General features: G+C 43.9%; 2 protein-coding genes across 3 annotated transcripts in view; one reads left to right on the top strand and one right to left on the bottom strand.

The window, feature by feature from the left end:
• GMDS (GDP-mannose 4,6-dehydratase) overlaps positions 1-6,324 on the top strand; it is a 741,723-nt gene extending 735,399 nt beyond the window's left edge. Inside the window, exons 11-12 of one of the 2 annotated variants that reach the window (XM_074199506.1) lie at positions 4,865-4,933; positions 5,690-6,324. In XM_074199506.1, coding sequence (XP_074055607.1) covers positions 4,865-4,933; positions 5,690-5,752 — 132 coding nt within the window. In that variant the 3' untranslated portion in view covers positions 5,753-6,324. The remainder of the gene's footprint in view (positions 1-4,864; positions 4,934-5,689) is intronic. The other variant, XM_074199507.1, reaches the window with a different exon arrangement.
• Positions 6,325-17,541: 11,217 nt separating this feature from the next.
• On the bottom strand, positions 17,542-23,395 carry FOXC1 (forkhead box C1). Its single transcript, XM_074199492.1, is given in 4 exon segments — positions 17,542-22,202; positions 22,256-22,334; positions 22,336-22,492; positions 22,494-23,395. Coding segments are annotated over 4 exon segments (1,656 nt in total). The 5' UTR covers positions 23,384-23,395; the 3' UTR covers positions 17,542-21,672.
• Between the last annotated feature and the right edge of the window lie 233 nt (positions 23,396-23,628).

The following is a 23,628-nucleotide window of genomic DNA, read 5'->3' as shown; positions in this document are numbered from 1 at the left end:
CTAAACATATTTAACATGATGTTTTCCTAGCTCTTGACTTTCCTTATTTTTGTATTGCTCAAGGAAGTACCTTGCACTTAGTAGACACTCAATTAATATTATTGAATTGCATTGTGCCTCTTTATATCCTTAGTGACAGCCCTGAAGAGTACAGATATTGAACAAACAATGTAATAAAAGATCTTAAAGTTATTTTCCTTTGCTCTCAACATTCTCTGCAAGCCTCAGAACTAGGCCTAATGACAAGATGTAGTATCTAGCAGCTAATTTAATATAAAGAACAAAATTGTTCCGAAACAATCTGGGGCCAGGACAGACAGGAAGAATGAAGCTTTGGGCTCTTCATTCTTGCCTGTGAGTGCTTACATTTAATGAAAGATGTTTTCCTCCAAAGGTTCTAAGAAGAATGGAGGGAAAACTATCAGAGGGATTTGGAATATTAGAGAAGGATAAAAATGAAGTTGTAGGGAGGGAAAAGGAGATTTAGGATGGAGATCACTAATGTAACTTAAAGATTTATTTTGCGGTTATCTTGATGTAAATTAAAAGGTGTCAAGGATATTTGAGAGGTAGCAAGTATGTAAGGATAGAAGATAAAGCATGATGTAGTCATCCCTTTTCAGAATTTCAGGTTAACTACTACAGATTCAGTAACTCACTTAATGACTTTTCCAGGACTTGTTCTGGCTCTTTATCAGTTCAGTATTACAGGAACATAAAGCAGAACAGCATTAAAAATTGTTGTCAAACTTGCTACTTTGACTGCCACTGGTGAATGAAACTAGTAGTATGTGGTTATGATGCTGACTGAATTAGTCATCTGTGGTAGTAAGAGAAAAATTGGTTTTAAGTATTTGGGCATTTAATTTTTATTCCCTTTTTTCTTCATGCCATTTTGCTGCCACAAAACACTCAGTTAAGCCTAATTGAATTTGACAATAATCAGTTACAAACTAAGACCATATCATTTATATAAAGAGTAGAAATGAAAAAAACAATGATGACACCCAGAACAAGGGTTTAGGAAGTGTCATGTTTATTTTTAAAATGTTTTATCTTTTTTCATCAAAGTCTTATAATCATATTTTTCAAGTCTAGGTCATCTAGCATAAGAAGTCTTTTTCTCCTAATTCATGAATGTGTATGTGTTTGTATTATAAAATGAAACCTGTAGAAGATCCTTTCTTTTAGTAGTCTAGGCTTGTGCTACTGTTCATTAAAAACTTGCTTTTAACCTACAATTAGAGAGAGTTAAGTGGCCAACTAGAAGAAAAGAACATATCAGATAAACTCATTCCTTTTTTCTTGTCTTCAAGTGAAGATCATATCAGTTAAGTGAACTTTTATAATGTCAAAAGATTTTCAAATAGTGCTAAATAGAAGCATGCAGTTGAACTATTTTGCCTTCACTACTCCCTCAGCTACTGCTCTGAGACAGAATTGTAGACCTGTGAGGAAAAATAGCAATTCTTAACCTGCATGTAAAAATACCATTTATATAATCTGTTTTCATTTCAGGGGATGTTTTTACTTTAAGAATACTTTTTTAAAAATTTGCTTTCATTCATTATATTAGTAATAAAGAGATCTCCCTTCCAGGTAATCCTCTCCCCTAAATTAGACTTTTGACTAACTAGAATCATGAAAACTAAAACATTGGCTATTCTCTCCTATAAATAATATAGTAAAAACAAGGAAGAAAGTCCTTTAGGGAAAATTAAGTTAAAAAAAAGAGAGACCCTGAGATGCATCTAATCTTAGCCTAAAAAAATTATCAATGGAGTTCTAATCTAATGGGATCTCATCTTCTTTCTTCATAAATTCAGTGGTATAATGGTAAATAGCAAAAAACCTCTGGATTTGGCAATTAGGAATTAACTCGACTAAATTCAGAAATTTAAATAGGTGTATCTCTAGTTTCAATGAAATACTTTTATAGCCTATGCTAGCAATGTCAGTTTCTAGGCTTTTCAAAATCAGTTTTCTTTTTTCCTCAACTTGTTTGTTTTTATATTATGGGCTACTTGTAGAAAAATATAGGAAATAAAGTTATAATACAAATCACTCTTGCCTGAGGCCACTGAGATATTCCAAGTCAATTGGTTTCAGGTTTTTGCTGACTATAAATTGAAAACCTTGAATTACATATATGCACAGTTGGTTGGTTAACAGCAAGTGTTATGTGTTTAAACAATAATCACTTTTCTTCAATCCATGCAACTCCTCTGGAATTGGGGGTTGAAGAGAAGGATGATTTTTTTTCATGATTCTAAATGTCACAGCACCCTCTGGGGAAAAAAACATAACATCATCTATATTTTATTGTACAATTTTACCTGAATTAAAATCTGAGAAATGAACCTATTTTAGGGAAGGCTATGATGAAAAGTTAGCCTTTTCCCCCCTCTGGAATTGTTTTGTTAACTCAGCATTTTCCCCCAATAGGGTTAACTTTTCCTAAAGATACAGTATCTATTTTTCAGAATGCTAGACTGTACCCTGTAGGGCAGGACATTAATTGTTTTATTAGTAGTTTCACTTGCGGTAAAGGGATGTTAAAAATGAAGTAAATTTGTACAATTTAATGGGTATTGAATTAATAAGTAAAAATTCCTGGCAGATAACCAGTTCACTAGCTATTGAGAATGATAAGTTGAATAATAGACTTTTTTTTTAATCAAGCACTAATTTATCTAAAAGTTACAAGATCATTTCTAGGTGATGTAGAAGTTGAACAAAAAAGACAGTATTATCACAGATTTAGTTGTAAAAATTATATGCCTACTATGCAATACAAAACATTTCAAGAGAAATTTGGATGCATTTCTATCTTATATGTGCCAAGTTTTATGGAGATCTACAAAAAATATTATTTGATTATTTATCATTTTCACTTGAAATAATTATTTTAAGTTTCTAAATACCTTTAAAGCATTAAGAGCTTAAAACATGTTTGTGTTGGCTTTTTTATGTATTTATAAAAATCCAGTTTGTTTTGCCTATTTTTAAGATTAAGAAAATCTATTTTATCTATAAATAGATAGATACATTGGCTTTATTGATAAGCCTTAGAGATTGGAGATTTGATTTCAGATGATTATCTCAATTGAAGTCTTAGAAAACTGCAATCTTGTTTTCAAGGAAATAGTGTAATCCTTGAGATTTAAAGTTAATTTTTTTCTCTTTTTAAAAATTTTAGTTGATTCTCCCATTTATAAAGCAGTTTAATTACATCCACCAAACAAATGAAATCATTGCATTTGCTAACTTAGAATAACCCTCTTTTTCCAGTGTGTGTACCTTATGTATTTATGCTTTTCTGTTTTCACACTTCTACTTCACACGAATATACACACAAAGACAGACAGATACACACTTTGATAAGGAACTGTCCAGTAATCTTTGTGGCTCGGCTTCAGTCTGACCATCGCCTGGCCCCTTGCTGCACAGAGGCACACTTGAACATTATCACGTTCCTATATCACCAGGACATAGACTGGGAAACAGCGAATGGAGAAGATAGTGTCTGAAAAGTATTACTAAAACACCTTTAGAGAAATTCCATCGCCTTGGCTTTCAGGAACTGAGGGCCACAGGCCCTGCTACTCGTTCATTAGCCCCACCGCTGGTGAATAGGGGCACAGGGGAAAGAAATAAAAAGACATTCAATGGGGAGAATCGAAATGAGTCAAGTGAGTTTACCACAACCATTTTTATGTGGAACCATCTTTTCCACGTCGCTTTATGGAATTGTAATTTACAGCTGGAGTAAAACTGGAGTATGAGAGAATTGACACGAAGTGGTTTTTGAAACCTGGACCCATCGGTAGTTCAGTCTGGACTGGAACTAGTGAGAGCTTAGTGTCTTGTTTGTTTGTTCTGTGACGCTTTAAGAGAGATACAGTGAGCAGAGATAACTAGGGCTTCCTATCCCTGACCCCAGCTAGCCTAATTAAACGCTCATTGAGACACATGGCAATGCAGCTCGAATTACTTGTCTCTCTAGCATGGATGTTGACTTTAGTTAAAAATAAAAACATTCCCGTGTCAAAAGCTTAAGTTTTGTCACTGCCAACAGGACACTAGACCGCGAATGCTGACCAAGCTCAGGACCGGCTCGCTTCTGATATTTTCTTTAATTGGAGGAGGGGGAAGGGAATGTTGATTTATTTCTGTTTTGCTAGAGAGGTACAATAATTCGAAACAGTTCTCACAGTAGCCTCCGTGACAACTTAATGTACAAAAAAAAAAATAACCATTAAATCAGCAATAGGACTTGATGGGGGGAGCGGGGAGGGGAGGCAAGGGAGAGTGGGAAAGAGGTTGGGGGAGGGAGGGCGAGGGGATTGATTGCTTTTTATGGTTTTTAAATGGCCTGTGCAGTGTATTCTTAAATGCAACTTCCAGATGATTTATAGGTCCATGAGCCTCAAATGAAATTGCACCACGGGAGCAAAAATGGGGGGGGAAGCTGAACTGGGTCTGCCCCTGTAGACAGCGGCATGAAAAAATTCTGCTACAACCCAGAGATGTGTGTGGACGTTTGGACAGAGGAGCTTGGAAACGTGGTGGCAGGCTGGGTGTCTGTCAACGTGCGGAAACTTCCCCTCTCCTCCTCCCTTTGGCTCCCCCTAATATGCAACCTGTTAGGGGGCCAGGCCGGAGAGCTCAGAGCTCGTTAGCCAACGAATTGTAGGGACTACTGGGATGGGGAGTGGGGAGCCTGAAGGTGGGGGAGGGGGCAGGACCAAGATGCCTTAGAGTATTAGCCTGGCCGGCAGTACCCGGCTCCGAGCACTGCAGCTAGGGCAGATGCCCAGCACCCCAACCCAGGAGTTTCTCTTTCCTATTTCCTTCTGCACAGGACTTTCTGCAAGGAGACTGTACCAAAGCAAAACAAAAACTAAACTGGAAGCCCCGGGTCGCTTTTGATGTAAGTGTCTGTATTCATGAAATGATCTTTTTTCATCCCGCTGAGGGGAGGGAGAGAAAAGGCAAAGAGTGGGGAGGAGAGGGGAGACAAAGTCATAGCATATAAAATCGACTAAAGGATCTGTTTTTTTTAGGCGGCGGGTGATATTTTAAAAGAGGTCATGGCTCATTTTCTGAGCATTGAAGGCATAAAATTGTTGCCTGTGCCCTCCTTAAGTTTTGCTACGTTTGCAAACACCGGCATTGAATTTAGAATTCAAAATTATTTTTTTTTTCCGAAAGACGAAATAAAGGACTATCTTACAGTCTGCGAAGCCTTGATCCGAGACTGTTGATTTCCGAGAGCTCCCCCGAAGGACAGAAAATGAACTAGCTTGTCCTGTGTTCCTTTCCAGAAGGAATGCTTTTTCCTCGGCTCTTTTCTTCCTGGACTCCTGGGCTTGGAGTAGTTACTGATTCCTTCCTTTTATACATTGTAACAAGCACGTTTTTGCAGACTTTATTTCCACCGAGTCCTCATAAAGGATAGGTTTCTCCAGCCCTCTTCTGTACACTATGGAATAATCCCTAAGAAGTCAGGGCTCAGGAAGAATAATCATTGGTGGAGGAAGGAAAAGGCCTATCTGGGGGAAGGGTGTCGGGAGAAAATTAAACCCGGACTGTAGGGACAGCCCAGCCGGTGTTCAGGGGTTGGAATGGGTTGGAGAGGGTTGGAATAGAAGATAAGCGCGCGACCTGTCTTTCTTCCCGCCTGCAGGAACTGGTGAAAGAGATGGTCGAGGCTGATGTGGCTCTCATGAAGCACAACCCCAATGCCTAAGTTGACTTCTGCTCTCCATAAGGGGCCACTGGTCTCCGGAAGCGATGTGATCACCTTAGACAACCCTCAGGAGGATTAGGGTGAAGGGTTCATTTTCCACCTGTAATCAATCGGTGGAGGGCATTTGATTAGAAAAGGAGTCTACAATTTGATATGATGGAGAAGAGGAAGAAGATTTAGTCACATCCAACACTTTTTTTTTCCAATTCTCCAATGTCATTGATTGTCTTTCCTTGTATGGAAAAAAAAAGAATCTTTCACTCCCTGAAAGACTTGTAAAATCGGAACTGAGCACTCCAATGCTTTGGTTCTCCTTTATCTCATTATAGATGTTTGATCTAAAGAATTTTGTGTAATTGATAGAATGGTTTTAATCACAAATCATTCCTTTTACTTATAATTATGTTATAAGACAACAGAAATTGTGGGGCCTTTAAATTGTCTTCTTTTTTCATATTAAACTGGTCTTTTTACAAACCAGGATCTAGATAGTTTCTTTGTTTTCTTCAACTCTAGGGTAAAAAAAAATCAATAAAACAAAAGCCTATTCACAAACCCCCTCCATTTCGTTTTCTTTCTCTGAATCCCCTTACCATTATCTCTTCAATTTCATTCTCTTAATTGTACCAAGTCATACTTTTCCCAGCCTTTCACCTTTTAAGCTCTTCCCCAGAATAACTTTCTTCACTTGTAAATCTTTAAATTTCAGTCATTTGTTAATGTAACTCAAAAAAGTACAAAAAGCCATTTCCTGACCTGGCTAAGTCCTGAACTGCTGGAAAGCCAGGCGAAGGGGCCAGGGAGGGCTTCAAACGAAAGGCAGGGTTCCTAGGGATTTTTTTTTCTAGTGACAATAAGCTCCTCTATCCAGCCACAGTCAGAACCCAGTTCCTGCAGAAGTGAACCATTCACATTCCATCCTGTCTCTGCTTACTATAATTAGACCCCATAAGAGAGTTAGAACCATATCAAAAGATGGTTTAAGAAAACTGGGGGGGGGGGGGGGAGAAAAAGAAAAAACTTAAAGGTAAGTAAATATTGTTGAAACATTTTCTGCCAAAGTATCCAGGTTATCCAGAGGTCATGAAGGTGATACATTTCCCTTTGGTCTAGGATTTTTCACCCACCTATAATTTTCATCATTTTCTCATTATTCTAGACCCTTCTCTTTGAAATAAAAAGGGGTTCTAGTTTGTCAGTCTAAATGACAAGATCTGGACATTGCCTGTACCCACAGTTTATTGCACTAGCTCCTAGTTTCACTGTTTAAGTTCATACACAGTATACACTGTTTATGTAGCTTTCTGGATTTTATGTGTTTGTACAGTAGATATAAACACACATGCCCACAGGACATATACACATATATATGTACATAGGAAATCATGGAAATATTAAGATATTATCAAAATCGTATATCAATGTAGAAGTCACTGAAATATTGGTGTATGTGTGTATATATATATATATATATATATGAAACACATACACACATAAAATGAATATCTTCTCCCATAGACCTCTACAATAATGCAGGTATGTATATCTTAAGTATATATGTACATAGGTAATATCTTTTGATTCTACAACTATGATACATCAGTTACCTTAGGAAAAAGGACCAAAGATTAAGCATCAGTACCCTCCCATTCAAATAATTTTGAAACTTCATAAGAAATTAAAGTCTTTTAACATAACCATTTGTGTATGAGACAAAACTATTTCTGAAATATTCAGGAACAACTTTATGATATGGAGAGGGAGGGGGTGGTAATGGAGGTGGGTGGGGAGAATGACTGAACTGAGCTTTTAACAGTCCGTGAGTAACCAGGCTGCTGGAGAAAGAGGGTTCTTTGTGTGCCTTCGTGAAAGGCAGCAGGCAGTCTCCAGAGGTGCAATGGAAAAAGTGTGTGCTTCGAAATGAGGTGGTTTCAGGGTTAGATGGAGCAGAACTGGGGCCGAGCTGTGCAGAACTGAGCTTTCAGGAGCAAGGCTGGGGGGGGGGGGGGGAACAGTGCGCTTCTCTCCATCCTGTGCAGAAGCTCGATGGCTGCTAATTGGAAACAGATGGTTTCTTGAAGACTGGTCCTACAGGACAAACCTTCGGAGAGCTCCCCCCGTGTGTGTCTCTGCCTCTCACTCTCTGTGTTTCTGTCTTTTTCCTTCTCCTTCCTCTTCCCTTTCCCCTTTTCCTTTCCCTTTCCCTCCCTCCCATCCCCCCATCTCTCTGTCTCTATCTGTCTCTCTGTCTTTATCTGTCTGTCTGTCTCTCATCTCTGACACATAGTACACATCAATATGCACTATTATTATATATCATTCTATACAGGTGTGCAGATTCCCATTTTATTTTAATGTTCCACAAAGTTCTTTCTCTTTACCTATCCTCTCTCACCATCACTATACATACTTTTCATCCTCTACACATATGAATAAGAAATTGTCTGGCTTCCCAGTGGCCCTATTTAATCTCAAGTGGGGATATAGCGAAGAAGCAATATATTGTGGCTTTTTAGAACAATCCCAAAGCCATAATAAGCTTTCTTATTGAGGAAGAGATGAAATACAAAGCAAATTCTTAATGCAACAGTAGCAAGCCATAATTTTAAATTATAGTTCTTAAAATGGACTATAACATCAGTTTTTGAAAGGGGAAAAAAACAGTTTACACAAGATGGATATCAGGAAAGTATTTTCGGATACGACCTTTTGTGCTTTCCTTTGGTCTCAATCCTGGTGGTCCTAAGGGGCTCTTTTGGTTTCATAGCCTCCCCTGAGTGGGTGGGGAGGAGGATTTACAAAAAAAAATCTTCATATTTCTGTTTTCTTTTTTGTTCTGTGAGAAAAATTAATTTGGATCACCCCCATAAGAAAACTACTACTAGAATATTTCTTTAATACTAAATTAAAGAGATAAATCAGCTTCAGGGAGTTAGTTATCAAACCTTTTCGTGGAAAACTCTTTAGACAGTGTTTAAAATATCCCGTATTCCTTAATTTTTATTATAGACTATGAAGGTGATGAGCACAGTGTTAATTGCCTTTTGAACTGTTAAAGGCCAAAGAAGAAGCAGAATGGCTGGGAGCATCTTTTTCTCTTAGGACCTGCCTCTGGTGATGAGCCTCATGAGTTCTGTGATTGCTGGGATCATTTTTCAGTTCCAAGAAGTATAAGGATTCAAATACTTAAAGGCCTTTGCTTTTAAGTAATTATGACCCAGTGGTCATAAGAATACTAAACCTATCATAGCTTTTTTTTCCCCGCTATTTGGTGGGAAAAGAATACACACATATGATCACACACACACACACACACACACACACACACATATACATTCTAGTTGGGAGCTCTAAACAAGGTACTTTGGAAAAACAGGATACTTTACGGAAATTCATCTTTTATCGACAAGGGAAACTTCTTAAAGGTATATAAAATTACTTTGGGCAAAAAAAATTGCTTTGGATATTATTTCCTTTAAATACAAACTACCAAGATATGAGTGAGACAGGATCAGTTCTGAAATGGTACCCTCTGATGATTTGGATTGTCTGTCTTGCTTTTTCTTCAGTTACTGGTAGCATGGGCACAAACACTTGAAAAATGAGCAGTTATTTGTATTTAAATATATTGTTGACAAATGAGTTTCCTTTGTCCTGAAAAATTATGCTAACATTATTTTTATTGGTCACTTACAATTACCTATTCCCACTTAGAGAATTCGGTCCTATGAATGGAAGTTCGCACTTTGTTTATTTTCTGAAACCTGCTATGATATTTTTCCCACAAAGACCATATATTCCTACAAACCAAGCATAGAGAAAAAGAATTATTCAGTGCATGTAGTTGCCATTCTGAGTAGAGGGCTCACACTTACTTTAATGAACGGATGAATCTTCTATGTGTGTAAAATTTCTCATGTTTATTCATATTTGTGCTTGTTTGTGCATGAGTGTTCATGTTTTCACAGTCTGTGTGCACATTCAAATGGACTATCTGCCCCCATTTCAAAAATTTTTAAAACAGGCATTTTGGAATTTTTTTTAATGCAAACTGATGCAATGATTTAAAAACAAAACTAAGTTTTCAGAATTGTTAGCTAAACCAAGTGTTTGTCCTCTCCTCCTTAGCCTCTACCTCAGCCTTCCCAACTATTACAGTTCCAAGATTGTTTCCATAGCAAAGAAACAGGAGGCAGAGACTAATAACTTGATTTGTTTGGGGGTGGGAAGCTGCTCAGGTATAATGAGGTCTTAGGACTTGTGATGGGGCTAGAAAGAGAGCTCAACAAAATGAAGAGGGTTGGAGGGATGATCATACTGATACTCCTTAAGCTAAGTTAGAAATAAAATAAGAGGGGAAGAGATGAACTGCATTTCCATGCAGAACTGCAGTGCTCTGAGTAATGTTGGATCACATCTCAAGGAAAGAAAGACAGATTTTTTTTTTCATTAATTACTCCCCTACTCCAATCTAAATGAGCTGCTGACTCTTTTTGTTCCTAACTACTAGGAAATACAATATTAGAAAGAAAGAAAAAGAGGAAGGTATTCTAACAGGTCATCTCACTCCCTCCTTCCTGAACCTTTCTTAACTAGCCAGTTTTGTGGGTCAAAGAAGGTGGAGAGTGTTTCTCCAACATTCTCCCTCCCATCCTGTGCCTAAAGGAAGGGGTGGGGGTGGGGGGGACCCAGGCATGCAAATACTCACATATTCACACATCTGCACATACAATTTAAAAAAATCACCACCACAAACTCTACCCCAAGAGTCAAGGTATTGAACTTTATCTCCCTTTTTCTCCAGGCCTCGACCACAGCTCCTGGTTGGTACAACACTCCAAAGTCATGTAGGAGTTGTGCTTTCAGTAGTTTTGGATGTCTAACACTGAGAATTAGTACTAGTAGTTTTATCTCCGGGACATTTCAACTTTTCCGTACTTCCCGCCTCCTTTTCCCCTCTCTTATAGCTTGTCAGTGCCGAGGGACTGAAAATCCTGAAACAGTAACAGCCTCGGATTAAAACTCTGCTGGCCTCTTCCTGGCGGCGCCTTGTATGCCGCCTCCCCAGCTTACAGTTCCAATGGCCTTGAAAAGGGGCAGCGAAGGAATGTCTGACCGCTTCCTGCTCCCCACTAACACACTCCTCTTTCTCTCCCCAACTCTGAGCAGCTTCGATCCTACTTGGGCCAATAGAATCTTTGAGGTACAAGATGGCTCCCTCTTTTGTGGATCCTTTGGGCCAGCATCTCTGCCTTGGGAAGGAATTGTGACAGGTCTCTGGGGAGAGGGAAATCTCTCAAAGGGAAAACGATTTGTCTGACCTACCCCAGGAGTTCTATCTGGTTGGTCCTATGCTGTTACCCAGGTTCCCAGGTTCTCTACTTTTCCTCTGGTCAAGAGACCTTACAAACTGCAAGTATTCAATTACAGCCTTCCCCTATCAGTGAATACACATTCATGGTCGCTATATATCACTCCACATATTAATGGGCCCTAACACTGTGGGACTGTAACCTTGGACTCGTTGCTGTGTGACCTTGGGCAAGCCACCTAACTTTATTGGAAATCTGTCAATCTACAAAATATGGGGATTGGTCCTAGTGATCTCTGAAGTAACTTGCCCTCTACAATGCAGCATACTTTCTTGAAAGGCCAATGTGCTACTATAGACTTCTCCTGGGCAGCATGCTTGCAGTGCCCTTGTGGGTGTTGAGGAGAGCGAAGATAGCTGCTGCTTACAAACTCATTGTTCTTGTTCCTGAAGGGGGCCTTGAATTCCCTTCCACCCCTCACCCTCGACCCCTGACACAGACTCGAGGAGGAGGATGGCCTGAGGGACTGATGCTTACTTAATGAAATTCAAATCCCAAATTCTGACATCCACAGAAAAGCTCCCCGCTACCCCCACCACTCGACCTCCACGTCTCCCCCCCCCAAGATATATGATACGCTCACCGCACTGAAACTAATAAGTGATTAGAAACGATTCTGAAGCCAGCAGCCGTGACCGACTGAATCGGATCGATTGGTAAACTGCAGAGGGAGGAGGGCAGTTAGCTGAGATCTCGGAGATAATTACTGGAGGATGATCTCCACTCTTCTCACCACCAGCCTAGCCTCTACTCCCTCCCCATTATCATCTCCTAAGACTTTGGGCGGATGTCGAAGGAGAACCTAACCCAGACTGGAAGCCGATGGACCTTTTGGTTGGAGCTGGGGCAGGGCGGGAAGGGAGGGAAGGTATAGTCAAGGGGGCAAGACCTCCGGGAAACTTTAGCTCTGGTTGGCAGGGGTAGCGAATTAAATAGATCAATCTCAAGACGCTTGCTCTACAGCCGTGGGTCCCTAAAATGCTCAAAAGCAGCCCATGATGAGGCGGACCCAAGAGAAAAGGTGCCCAGAGCTCGGGAGAATGTCCCGGGCTCTAGGGCTGCAGCATCCCCCGGCCCCAACCCATCCCTCCATCCCTGGCTAGCCCGACCGAGAAAACTGGAGGCAATGGGGCAGCCACTGGCAGTAGAGACAGCGATGCTCGATTTCGGTTTTCGTTGGGAACTTCTTTCGACCCCTCACATTTTTTACACACATTCTTGTAAACACTCTCCCAGTCCGCATTTCTCAGATTTGGAGGTGAGGCGAAGGTGATCCGAGAAGGAGATGAAAAGTTTCATCCTTTAGCCGTTCTTTGTGGGAATGCCAAGCTGCGGCCGTTCTTCTAAGTAAATGCGTGAAGCACTTGTGTCTGCAGAGGCGGTGTTTCTGTCCCTCCTCTGGCCCCAGGAGGCCTGCCGGACCCAGGGACTGGCAGAATCTCAGCCCCGGGCTGCAACCCACCCCCACCCCCACGAGAGGCATATTCCTTCCCCTCCCCCGCCTTGGCGCGCACCTCAGGTTGGTGGGGACACACAGTGTCGGTGTGTGTCCTTCATGCATGATAGAAAAAACAATCTTCGGTACGGTGAAGCAGTGCCCTTCCCTTTCTCCAAGGGCCGCTGTCCTCTCCCTCACACTCAGAATAGACAGTGCTAGCCTGTCATTAACCTTAGGAACTGTGCATGGAAAATCGAGATACCTTGGCTCTTGATCCTGCAGCCCCCCCACACATACACACACACACACACACACACACACACACAGGCTTGCTTGCCCGATGCCCACTAATCAGCAGTTAGAAGGTAAAGCGTCTTTATCCTTTGCGACTTCCACCAAATTCAGAGCCACCACAGATAAGCCAGCTCTTAATCTACACCTCCGATTGTTGTAGAGCATAAACTTTTTAAATCTCCACACCACATCTGGCCTTTCAAAATCAATTTTACCTAACCCGGGTGCCTGGATTATTGCTTCGATCTGTTCATTTTTTTTTAAGTTTTCCCTCCCCAGAAGCAACGACTTTTGCTTTTAAATATCTGACGGCTTCTTAAATTTGAGTCTTGCATCCAGTTTTCACAATTACAAAGTTAATATGTCCTGTGCCCATCACGAGCAGGGCCACGGCCTGCTTTTATGTCGGAGGAAATTCGTCTGTCTTAAGAGTTAATGACTCTAAATGTGTTGGTTTTCCTGCTTTTCCCCCAGAGACAGTGGGGGAGGGGGGAAACGGAGACTCCTGTCGTTTTATTATTTGTGGCCAAAATCTGTACAAAGCTAAATTACACCGAAAGTCATATATTATCCTCTGTCCTCAACACGGAGATTCCTCTCCTCTCTTTGCTTCTCTTCCACCTGACTCTTCTCCTTGTACCCTTGCCCTAAAGCCTTACGTCCCCCCCCCCATACATATACATTCACATGCCATCCTCCTTCATCCAGGCAGCCCCCTGACAGTGAGAGGTCAGGTGAAAGTCTCCAGCAGGTATGTCCCTAGCCGCTGCGCCCCCTCCCCAGCTTGCTTCCCTAGCTCACAAATTGTTTTCTCCTGCCCACCCAAGTCGCTCCAAGCTGTGTTTACTTAGGGGGCAAAGCTGACGGCCAATTCCCATTCCGCCATAGATCTTTTGCTCTGGATGGATGGCCACCTTCGGTAGTAGTGTTATGGAATCTCACGAGGTCCTTGAAAGAATAACTAAGAGTATTGCTCTGAGGACAGAAACTAGAAAAAAGATAGAAAGGATTTAGGAGCTTCCTCTGACATAAGGGATGCTGATACTGTGTTAACTAACCCCAAAGGAAATGAGAAGAAAAAGCCTGAGCTCTTGGCTATGGGAGGTACACCCTGGCATCAAGGTGACACAACTGTGTGCCCCAAAACCTTCAGGACCCTGACCAGCAGAACTCTCAAAGGGTACCTCGGAGGTAGGTTCTGGACTTGGAGTCTAACTCCTGTCTTTGCAGCTAGAGGGAAGAAAGGGCCATCTCTGCGTTCCCCTCCCTCAGAAGCCTGAGTGGATCAGTCTGTTTCTCACAATAACTGTTACATTCGAACATCACAATAAATTATGTATCATTGTCATTAGAAGGTATCTCCCCAGCCCCGAAACGATTCGGTGGTTTTTAGATCTAAACTTCTCTCTTGCTGTCTCTCTCACACCCTTTTCCCGCTCCATTGCTGTGCAGGGATGCCCATACTCTGCTTCTGAAGTCAATCAAGCACGCAGGGTAGCTAGATAGAAAGACATGGAAACTCCAATCCCTACTGGATCTGGCATAATATGCTCAATATGCTGCAAATTTAAAATCAGTCAGGGACAAAATCAAGTAAACAAAACAAACAAAAATAATGTAAAACAGCGGGTTCCTTCGGAGCCAGAGTAAGCTTGGAAAGTAGTGCAGCAAAGTTAAGTTGAGCCTTATGTTCCTGTGCACCTCTCCGAGAGCTTCCAATAAAGTAGATATGGTACATTTTCTTCAATTTTCCAGCACTAATCACGTTGCCTAATTTAGTCCTTTCGAGGCCCTCCTTCGAACCAACTGTTGGGACTGGAATGCCTTTCTTTATTGTGTGTGCGTAGCTCCATTTCCCTCACCAGTCCCAGTACCAGAGAGGAAACGAACTGACCTTCGGCGTATGTGCGACATACTAAACCTGAGCTGAACAGAGCTCTTTTTCTCAACCACCCCTCCCCAAGCAAAAACTGGAATTCCCTTGGGAAAAAGTGAAAAAAGGGCAGAGACAGAAGTCCAAACTTCAGGCTCCTTAGTCTCCAATCCCTAGCCTCATCCCAGAAACCGTTCCCGAAAATTGCAGTCTCTCTCAGAAAAGCACTATCTGTAAAATAAAACTTTCTCTGAGGCAGAAGCAAATTACCGATTTAGGGGAGTCCAGATCACACTGGAGCATTTTAACCTCGGGGCCTGATTGGACACGGGCGATGGGGAAGGGAAAAGAAATTGAGGGAAAGGAAAGAGATGAAGCAGAGGGAAACTAGACTGAAGCAGGACGAGACAAAGACCCTGAAGAAGAATCAGAAGCAAAAGAAGGAGTAGAGGGCGCAGGGGAAAGAGAATAATTAATTTTTCGGAATTCTTTTTTTGTGAGTATTGTGGAATGGTGGGGCGGGGGGGAAGGAGAGGGCAAGCCTCATCATTGGAGGATTATTTGGATATTTGTTCTAAGGGCTCAGGCTTTCTGTTTACATAGGTCCGAGTGAAAACGCAATTAATAAAAATTCTCTGCGGCTAAACTACCTCCTGGTTATAAATCGAAATGGGAGCTATCAGAGAACAGGGATTTTTAAAGTTTATGTCTGGGACCTTACGGCCAAGTTTGGAGTGTTTTTCTTTTCCTGCAGATTTGGCTATTGTCTCATTAAATTAGACTTCACTTGATAAAAAACAATCTCTCTCTCTCATTAGCTCCGAGTCTCCTTCCCCTCCTCCAACCTACTCCCACCCCCCATTATTTCCTTCTCCTTTTAACCACCCCCATTTCACTCTTCCAAAGGCTGCCAAATCGTGTGCTGAAGATTGTGACATCTTTTCTTGACCCTCCTGTCTCCTTCTGTGTCTTTCTGTTCTTTTGAAAAATGATTCAGCAGAGGTCTGACTGAATTTTATTCCTTCCTGACCTGGCCTGCTTTTATTGCTTGGACACCATCAATCTCAGCTCTAACGCGACGTTTTGTTTATGACTCTGGAAAGAAACGAATGGCTTCATAAACTAGATCATAATTAAACCGGGAGAAGGAAAAGCAGAAGAGACGAAAATTGTTCCTAATACTAACGAATGTGACAGAACAGAAAGAATGCATTCAAATGGGACAGAGCAGAAAAAAGAATGTATTCCATTATGAGGGTCAAGATTATGGAGATCCCCCATCACCTAACCCTTTTCCATATCAGATCACAGTACATCCCAACACTGGGGGAGATGTGTAGCTCAACAGATTATGTCAGGGCAAAAATCATCACCCACAGTCTTTCCCTAAGGTCAATTTATCAACATCAGAAGAAAGGGGAATTCTGACGATACTTCTAATTACCTGATTTGCTTCCTCCTCCTACCCCGCCCCCAATCACAAGAACTATTCAGGATTCTAAATCTTTACAGTACAAGGCCAATAGCTTCCAGGATTAAAAAAAAAGGGGGGGGGAGACCTTATCTTTTTGAAATTTAAAAAAGAAATATCTCTCCCTTTCCAATTAATTTCTAACAAGGGTCTTTATAGTCTTCATTTAAAGATCAGGGAAATAATTAATGATTCAAATCTACTTCAGAAACATGTAGAATTAGTTCTTCTGAAAGTACAATTAAATAAAACTATACGTTTTTGATAAATAGTAAAATGAATGCATCTCTTCATTACATAGATGGGAAAATGCAAAAAATACTGGATGATTTGTTATCCATATTTCATATGATTTATATCTTATAAGTCAATATATTAGGTCTAAAAATACATCGTTTGCTGCATACACTTTAAATAATCTATTACATCAAAATCACCTATGGTATATCTAATATACTTTCAGTATATTCATTACTTATAATTCCCATAAATATTATTTCATCCCAGTGCAGTCCACTTTAAAGGCATTTTACCTTTATTGCTGAAAAGATCCAAAACAGAACTTCAAAAAACAGTCAATGTAGAATGCTTTTCCCAATTTTCACTGAAAATAAGGAAACTTTCTGTTTGATTTTTTTCCTAAATTCGCGGTGGCTATTTGGGAGCTAAAGTAAATTCACTGCAAGTGAGAAAAAAGAATCATGAAAAAAGAGAGGTTTTAAATACGGTTCTATGTAGGACTAATGACTTGATTTAGGAACCTTGAACATTTTGCTTCTAAAATGTGATGGAGCCATCTTGTGTAGATAAAACTACACTGTGCACATCTGCATGTGTATAATCTTCAAGTTCTGTACTTTAAAAAATTCAAAATGAAGTGAGCCACAATAGTTAATGACACACAGTTCAAGTATATTCAAGCCAAGTATAAAAAAAGAACCATCAGATGTCAGAGGCAGTAACAATTTCCTAGGGTCTTGGAAACCAGTGAATTCACATAATTTTTCCCTTCTCCTGTTTCTTTTAAAGTCAAAGAGGGAGGAGGAAGGTCCTTTTGGGATCTTTTCTGTCTCTAGCCTAAAAGCTCAGATTCCTTCTAGAAGGGTTATCTTTCAAAACTTTATGCCCTTTGCAGCTTCTCTCAGGGTTAGGTTGATAATCCTACTCATTCGCTTTTTTTCATTAGACACCTGAAGGAAAATCCCTCTTCTTCTCTCTCCCCAAAAAAAGCTGATGCAAACTGAGCGTTCTTTCTCTCTTGGAGCTGCTGAAATATCTCATCTTCCTCCTCTTCCCCTTCCCCTTCCCTTCCCTCCCCCGGCCCCGATCAAACCCCCTGGTTCAGTGGAAAAGGAAGACGGCCAAGTTCGGTAGCTCCTCCAAACTGTACACATACTCAGAACATTTCTAAGTAGGGCTCCAAAGCCAAAAACCAGTCATGGCCTCAGCCCCACGGTATTTTAAACCTGAGGTAACCTAAGCGAAAACAAGGCACTCACAGGCATATTTTATTGGCGTCCGTTCGCACACACATATCCATATGTATAGTTAATGTACTCATGCCCAGGTGATAGTCTTATCTCCTTAGAGGCACTCACTCTCAATCTGTTCGTCTATCTCCAGCATGGCCAAGCCACTCTGCCTTTGGGAAGGATGGCTTCCCTCAGTGAATTCGGCTAAAGAAATAAAATAAGCATCCTACCAGCACCAAGAGCATCTGAACTAAATTAAAACGCAAGCGGACGCCACGAAAACTGCGGGGCAAAGGGCAGATGTATTAGGATTCTACTGCCACACGGAAGGACCGAGTCGGAGAGAAAACAGAGAGCTGCGCTGACCCTAACGCAGGACGTGACATGCCTTTTCTCAGCTGCAGTGCTGTCCACCCTCTCCAGAGGAAGGCCGGCCCCAAAAGAGGGCTCAGCTTTGGACGGCCTCGGGGAAGGGGGATCCTTCCCTCTGACACTGCGGCCGAACCCAAAAACTCTCTCTCTAGAGGAGCGCTGAGAATGGAAGCGAGCTTATAGTGGAGGCTTTTTGTTTTGGTTCTTCACCTCTGTTTGGTTGGCTGATCCCCATGACTATGACAAGGCTTCCCTGCCCCTCTCCCTTTACACCTCCCTCCCCCAACCAAGCAAAGTCCAACTCTGTCACACGTGAGGAAAGAAATTTCTCTGACCTTTCCACCCCGTGCCCTGTTCCTAAATACACGTGTGTTTTCAAAACAAAGGGCGGCGAGTGATGAGTAAATAGTTAATAATAATGATGATGATATGGGTCAGGGTGAGGGAGAGAGAGAGAAGGAATGAGAAGGGGAAAAGGGAAAAGGGCAGAGAAGTTTTCGGAGACGAGAAAGGAAAAGACAGGCGGCACCAAGTTTGCTTTTGGACCTGGGCAACTGGCAGGGGCTAAAGCTTCAGGCAGCTTAAGGAGAAAGATTAATTATAACACACGGGTTCAAATCTCGCCCACGGCTACCTCCTCCCTCTTCACACATACACACACAGCGAGAGAGAGAGAGAGAGAGAGAGAGAGAGAGAGAGAGAGAGAGAGAGAGAGAGAGAGAGAGAGACTTTCGACATATGCCTCAGACACACACCCCTTCCCCGCCTACCTCTCTCCTGCTCTCTCCTCCTCTCGGCCTCTGGCATTCACAAATCCACCCGGTGATTAAACCATCAGAGTTAACAAAGGTCCTCTTTGATTCTATTTATTTTCTCCCCAAGCAACTCTCTCCCAGAACCCGCTGGAGACAACTCTGAGAACCCCGTAAAGGGAGAGGGGGGCAAAAGTCGAGGAAGGTAAAGCTGGAGAACAGAGGAAGGAAAGAGAGAAAATACAAACAAATAAGACGAAATCAACCCCGCTGCAAGGTATAATTAAAGCTAATTAGAGGAAAGACATTACCAGGCAAAGGAGGAAGCTCTAAGAGAAAGCGTCCCCAAACTTTGGACGTCTGGCTTTGTAAAGACGCCAGAACCTACAATCTGGGTAGGCATCCCTATTGCTTCTAACCCTCAACTGTTATTTTGGAAACAGAAACTGCATAGAAGCAGAAAAACTGCCCACTATATCCTGTCCTAAACCCACGAACCGGGTTTTTTGGCTGTTTGCAATGGATAAGTTAAACACTATCATCTCTTCTGAAGTGGATAGCTCTTTAGGTATTTGATTGTAGAAACATCTGAATGAACAGTCAACCTGGATGGAGTCCGACACCTGCTCGCCTTGCTTTGCAGACCTAAAAACCATCTTGAACCAGGCGCAGGTAACAAAACACTGTGAACAAAACAGCTTCCGTAGTCACACAAGCATCTGTTCTCTCACTTTGTCCAGAATGGGCTGCCCAGTAGGCCAGAATGCTACAAAAATGTTTACAAGAAACTTAACCAATTTGTTTTTATTTTCTCCCCACAACCGTCATTGACATCTCCAGTCAACTAAAGCTACATTCAGAAAATAGTCAGAAACAGTGGAGGGAAATGCATGAACCAATCATATAGACCTAGACCTGTTGGACTTAAGGGAGAAATTTCAGCATAAATTCTGCTACCTTCCTAGACTATTGGATTACCTTGAGGGCATGGGGGAGGGAAGCAAGAGTGACAGGACCGAATCAGAAGCCACAAACTACAGTTTTTGACTGAAATTAGTTTGTATTTATTTGCAGCAAACCTTTAACAATGATCAAATTTTGACAACAAACAACAGCAATTACTGCTAAGTGTTGCCTTTAGATAAGAGCGGCAGATAGGAAACTGTATTATCTCGAAAGCAAACTTAAAGGCCCTAAATATCTGTAATCAAATAGTCATCTCCCCAAAGTCTGATTGACAAGGTGGTTCATTCTAAGATAATGAATTTATTACATTTCCTAGGTTATTTACAAAGGAGGAGATCCAGTCAAGATTGCCCCTAGGATCTCCCTGTGAATTAGCAAGAACAATTACTAGGAGAAGAAACCATCTTTCCCCAAAGGGATGGGTTTTTTTAATCTACTCAATTATAAGTACTGTTTGCTTTTCCATGTTTTAAGAATAAGTAGTTATCCCTCAAACAGATCTTCTAGAATAGTTCCCCATAAAAGATCATTCCATTTCAACAAAACAGCAAGAACTTTTAAAAATCCATCTATGTATTGAATAAAAGACTGAAAATCTGAACTGTCTCTGTCTCTTCATATATATATATATTTATGTGTATACACATATACACATAAATATATGTATATATATATATTATGTATGTATTCCCCCCCATACACACCTTAGACAGGGCTAGATTTAATAGGGACAAAACTATTAAGCACTTGCTTCCCACAAGGATATGCAATATGCATCTCCATTGTGTATTCTAGATAAAATGAGTCATGTCTTCATTTTAATATGACTGGGAGTCTCTCTATAGATACCTTTCTTTTCTAGATCTATACCAACATATATCCTGCTCCTTCATGGACTTAGTATTTTCAGATTGTTACTGTATCACTGAGAAAGCATGTTTGTTTATCTGCCAACTTAGATCTGCTCTGGAAAGAATGACTTTTTCCTAACCGTTAAAGCAAACTTACTATATGTAACATATTGTAGAAGATGGGGGGGGCACATTTTTGGACATGAGGTTTGATATTGGGATTTTTTTTCCTTTTCAGAGATTTAAGAAACGTGTCTTCTACCATAAAATCTCTGGCACTAAAATCTCTTTTCCCTAAAGATGTATTAAAGTATCCAGACTCTAAAGTCTCATTCAAATTGAATGGTAATTTATTAATAAACAAACAATGCAATACCTTCAGAATATGTTCAACAAAAAGAAAAAAAATGATTGATAGAATAAGATTAATACAGTTTCCCTTTTATAATGAAAAAAAAAACAGTTCAAAGTTTCAGGCAATTGAACGTCAGGTTTTGGAAACACTTTCTGGCGTTTGGTCCACAACATCCCACTACAAATTAAAAATAAATTACTATGTTGCAATTTACATTTTAAAACAAGTCCATGGGGGGGGAGAGGGGGGAGAAAGCGACTGAAGTATATGGGGATCCCCTCCCTCCCCCCTTTAAACATAGGATAAAATAATATCTTAAGGATGAAGGTTGAGGGGTGAGGGTGAAGGAGAGGGGAATGGAAAATGTTAAAGGGGAAGGAAAACGATCTCTGAAAAGCAAGAAGAAACTTACGTGTTATCTGGAGTAACACTGTCCTTTAATAAACCAAGACTTTGCTGTCTCTGTACAAAATAGTTTACAGTTTGGTTTACTTAGGGAGGGCAAGGTGGCTCTCAAATTAGTTAAGGAAATAGAGTTTTCTTTGTGCTGGTGGTTTGGACAGGCTTTATTTTGGGAGAGATTCTGCTGGTCTGCGAGTGGAATTTTAAAAGTTTGGCATTTTTAACGGGTTTTTTTTTTTTTTTGGTTTCGGTTCGGGGTCGGAGTTCTGGGGGGAAGGGGCAGTGCTGCCGCCGGGCCTGGATCAGAACTTGCTGCAATCATAGACAAAAGCCCCCGACGTGCGGTAGAGCGACTGGCTGGACGGAAAGGCCATCTGACAGCTGCTGTTGCCGTTCACGGGGGAGTTGTTGAGGCCGATCCGCTGCGACTCGAACATCTCCCGCACCGAGTGGAAGTTCTGCTGCTGGGCGGGGTAGCCGGCGGCGGCGGCGGCGGCCGCGGCGCTGGCCAAGTGGCCCAGGTCGCCGGCGGCCTGGTTCAGGTACCAGGAGGTCAGGCGCCCTTGGTGGGCCGCGGGGTGGTGGCTCGGCTCCTGGCCGGCGTGGCTCAGCGAGGGCGTGCTGCTGCTGCCGCTGGCCGGCGGCAGGGAGTAGTCGGGCAGCGGGTCGTCCACGGCCGAGCCGCCGCCGGCCCCGGGCGCGCCCTGGAGGTGGCCCGCGCGCTCCCCGGCCGCGTACAGGCTCATGGCCTGCATGTTGCAGTGGTAGGTCCCGGCTCCCCCCGCGCCGCCGCCCGTGCCGCCGCCGCCGCCGCCTCCTCCTCCTCCTCCTCCTCCTCCTCCTCCTCCTCCTCCTCCTCCGCCGCCGCCGCCGCCGCCGCCCCGCCCGCGGCGCCCTGGCCGCACGGGGAGCCGTACATGGAGCCCTGGCCCGGGGAGAAGCCGCCGAGCGAGAGCGAGGGGGGGGACGCCCGTCCTGGCCGAGGCCGCGGCCGACGCGGCCAGGAGGCCGGGGCCCAGCTCGGCCGCCGGGCCCTGCGGCGAGCCCCGCAGCGAGGTCATGATGTTGTCCACGCTGAAGCCCTGGCCGGGCGGCGGCGGCGGCACCGGCGGCGGCGGGGGGCGCGTGCTCCGCGCCGTCCAGGCTCAGCGGGCGGCCGGGGGGCAGGCCGCCGCGGGGGCTGCCGCCGCCGGACAGGCTGCTGCTGCTGCTGTCGGGGCTCTCGATCTTGGGCACGGCGGCCGCGGCGGGCGACAGCGGCTGAGGCGGCGAGGAGCAGGCGCCGTTCTCCGTCTTGATGTCCTGGATCCTCACGGGCGGCGGCGGCGGCTGCGAGCTCCCCGCGGCCGCGCCGCCCTCGGCCGGCTCCGGCTGCTGCTGCGGCGGCGGCGGCTGCGGGGCGGGCGGCGGCGGCGGCCGCGGGGCGGGCGGCGGCGGCTCCTTGGGGTGCAGGCGGTCCTTCTCCTCCTTGTCCTTGACCGCGTCCTTCTTCTTGAAGCGCCGCCGCCGCCGCAGGAAGCTGCCGTTCTCGAACATGTTGTAGGAGTCCGGGTCCAGGGTCCAGTAGCTGCCCTTGCCCGGCTTCTTGTCGTCGCGGGGCACCTTGACGAAGCACTCGTTGAGCGAGAGGTTGTGGCGGATGCTGTTCTGCCAGCCCTGCTTGTTGTCCCGGTAGAAGGGGAAGCGGTCCATGATGAACTGGTAGATGCCGTTGAGCGTGATCTTCTTGTCGGGCGCGTTCTGGATGGCCATGGTGATGAGCGCGATGTAGCTGTAGGGCGGCTTCACCATGTCCTTGGGCTGCGGCTGCGGCGCGTAGGGCCCGTAGGCGCGGGCCATGCCGCCCGGGTACTGCTCGTGCGCCGGGTGCGAGTACACGCTCATGGGGGCCGGCATGGCCGCGTAGCCGCCCCCGGCGGCGGCCGCGGCCGCGCGGTAGTAGCTCTGCTCCCCGCCGAGGTAGGGCACCACTCCCAGCGAGTTGGGGCTGGACACGGAGTAGCGCGCCTGCATGGCCCCGGCCCGCCGCCGCCGCCTCGGCCTCGGCCCCCCGCCGCCGCCGCCGCCGCCCGCCGCCCCCCCACCCCGGCCCCGGCCCCGCGGCCGGGCGGGATCTCGCCGAGCCGGGCCCCGGCCCCGGCCCCGGCCCCGGGCCGCGCCGCTCCGGCCTGTGCTCCGGCGCGGGCCGGGGGGCGGCTCGGCGGGGCCCGGAGGAGCGGAGCGCCGCTGCGGGCCCGCGCCCGCCCCGGGACTCGGCG

This window comes from Macrotis lagotis, chromosome X, assembly GCF_037893015.1.
Source record: "Macrotis lagotis isolate mMagLag1 chromosome X, bilby.v1.9.chrom.fasta, whole genome shotgun sequence".
Lineage (NCBI taxonomy): Eukaryota > Metazoa > Chordata > Mammalia > Peramelemorphia > Peramelidae > Macrotis > Macrotis lagotis.
This window is presented reverse-complemented; position numbering and strand designations above follow the sequence as displayed.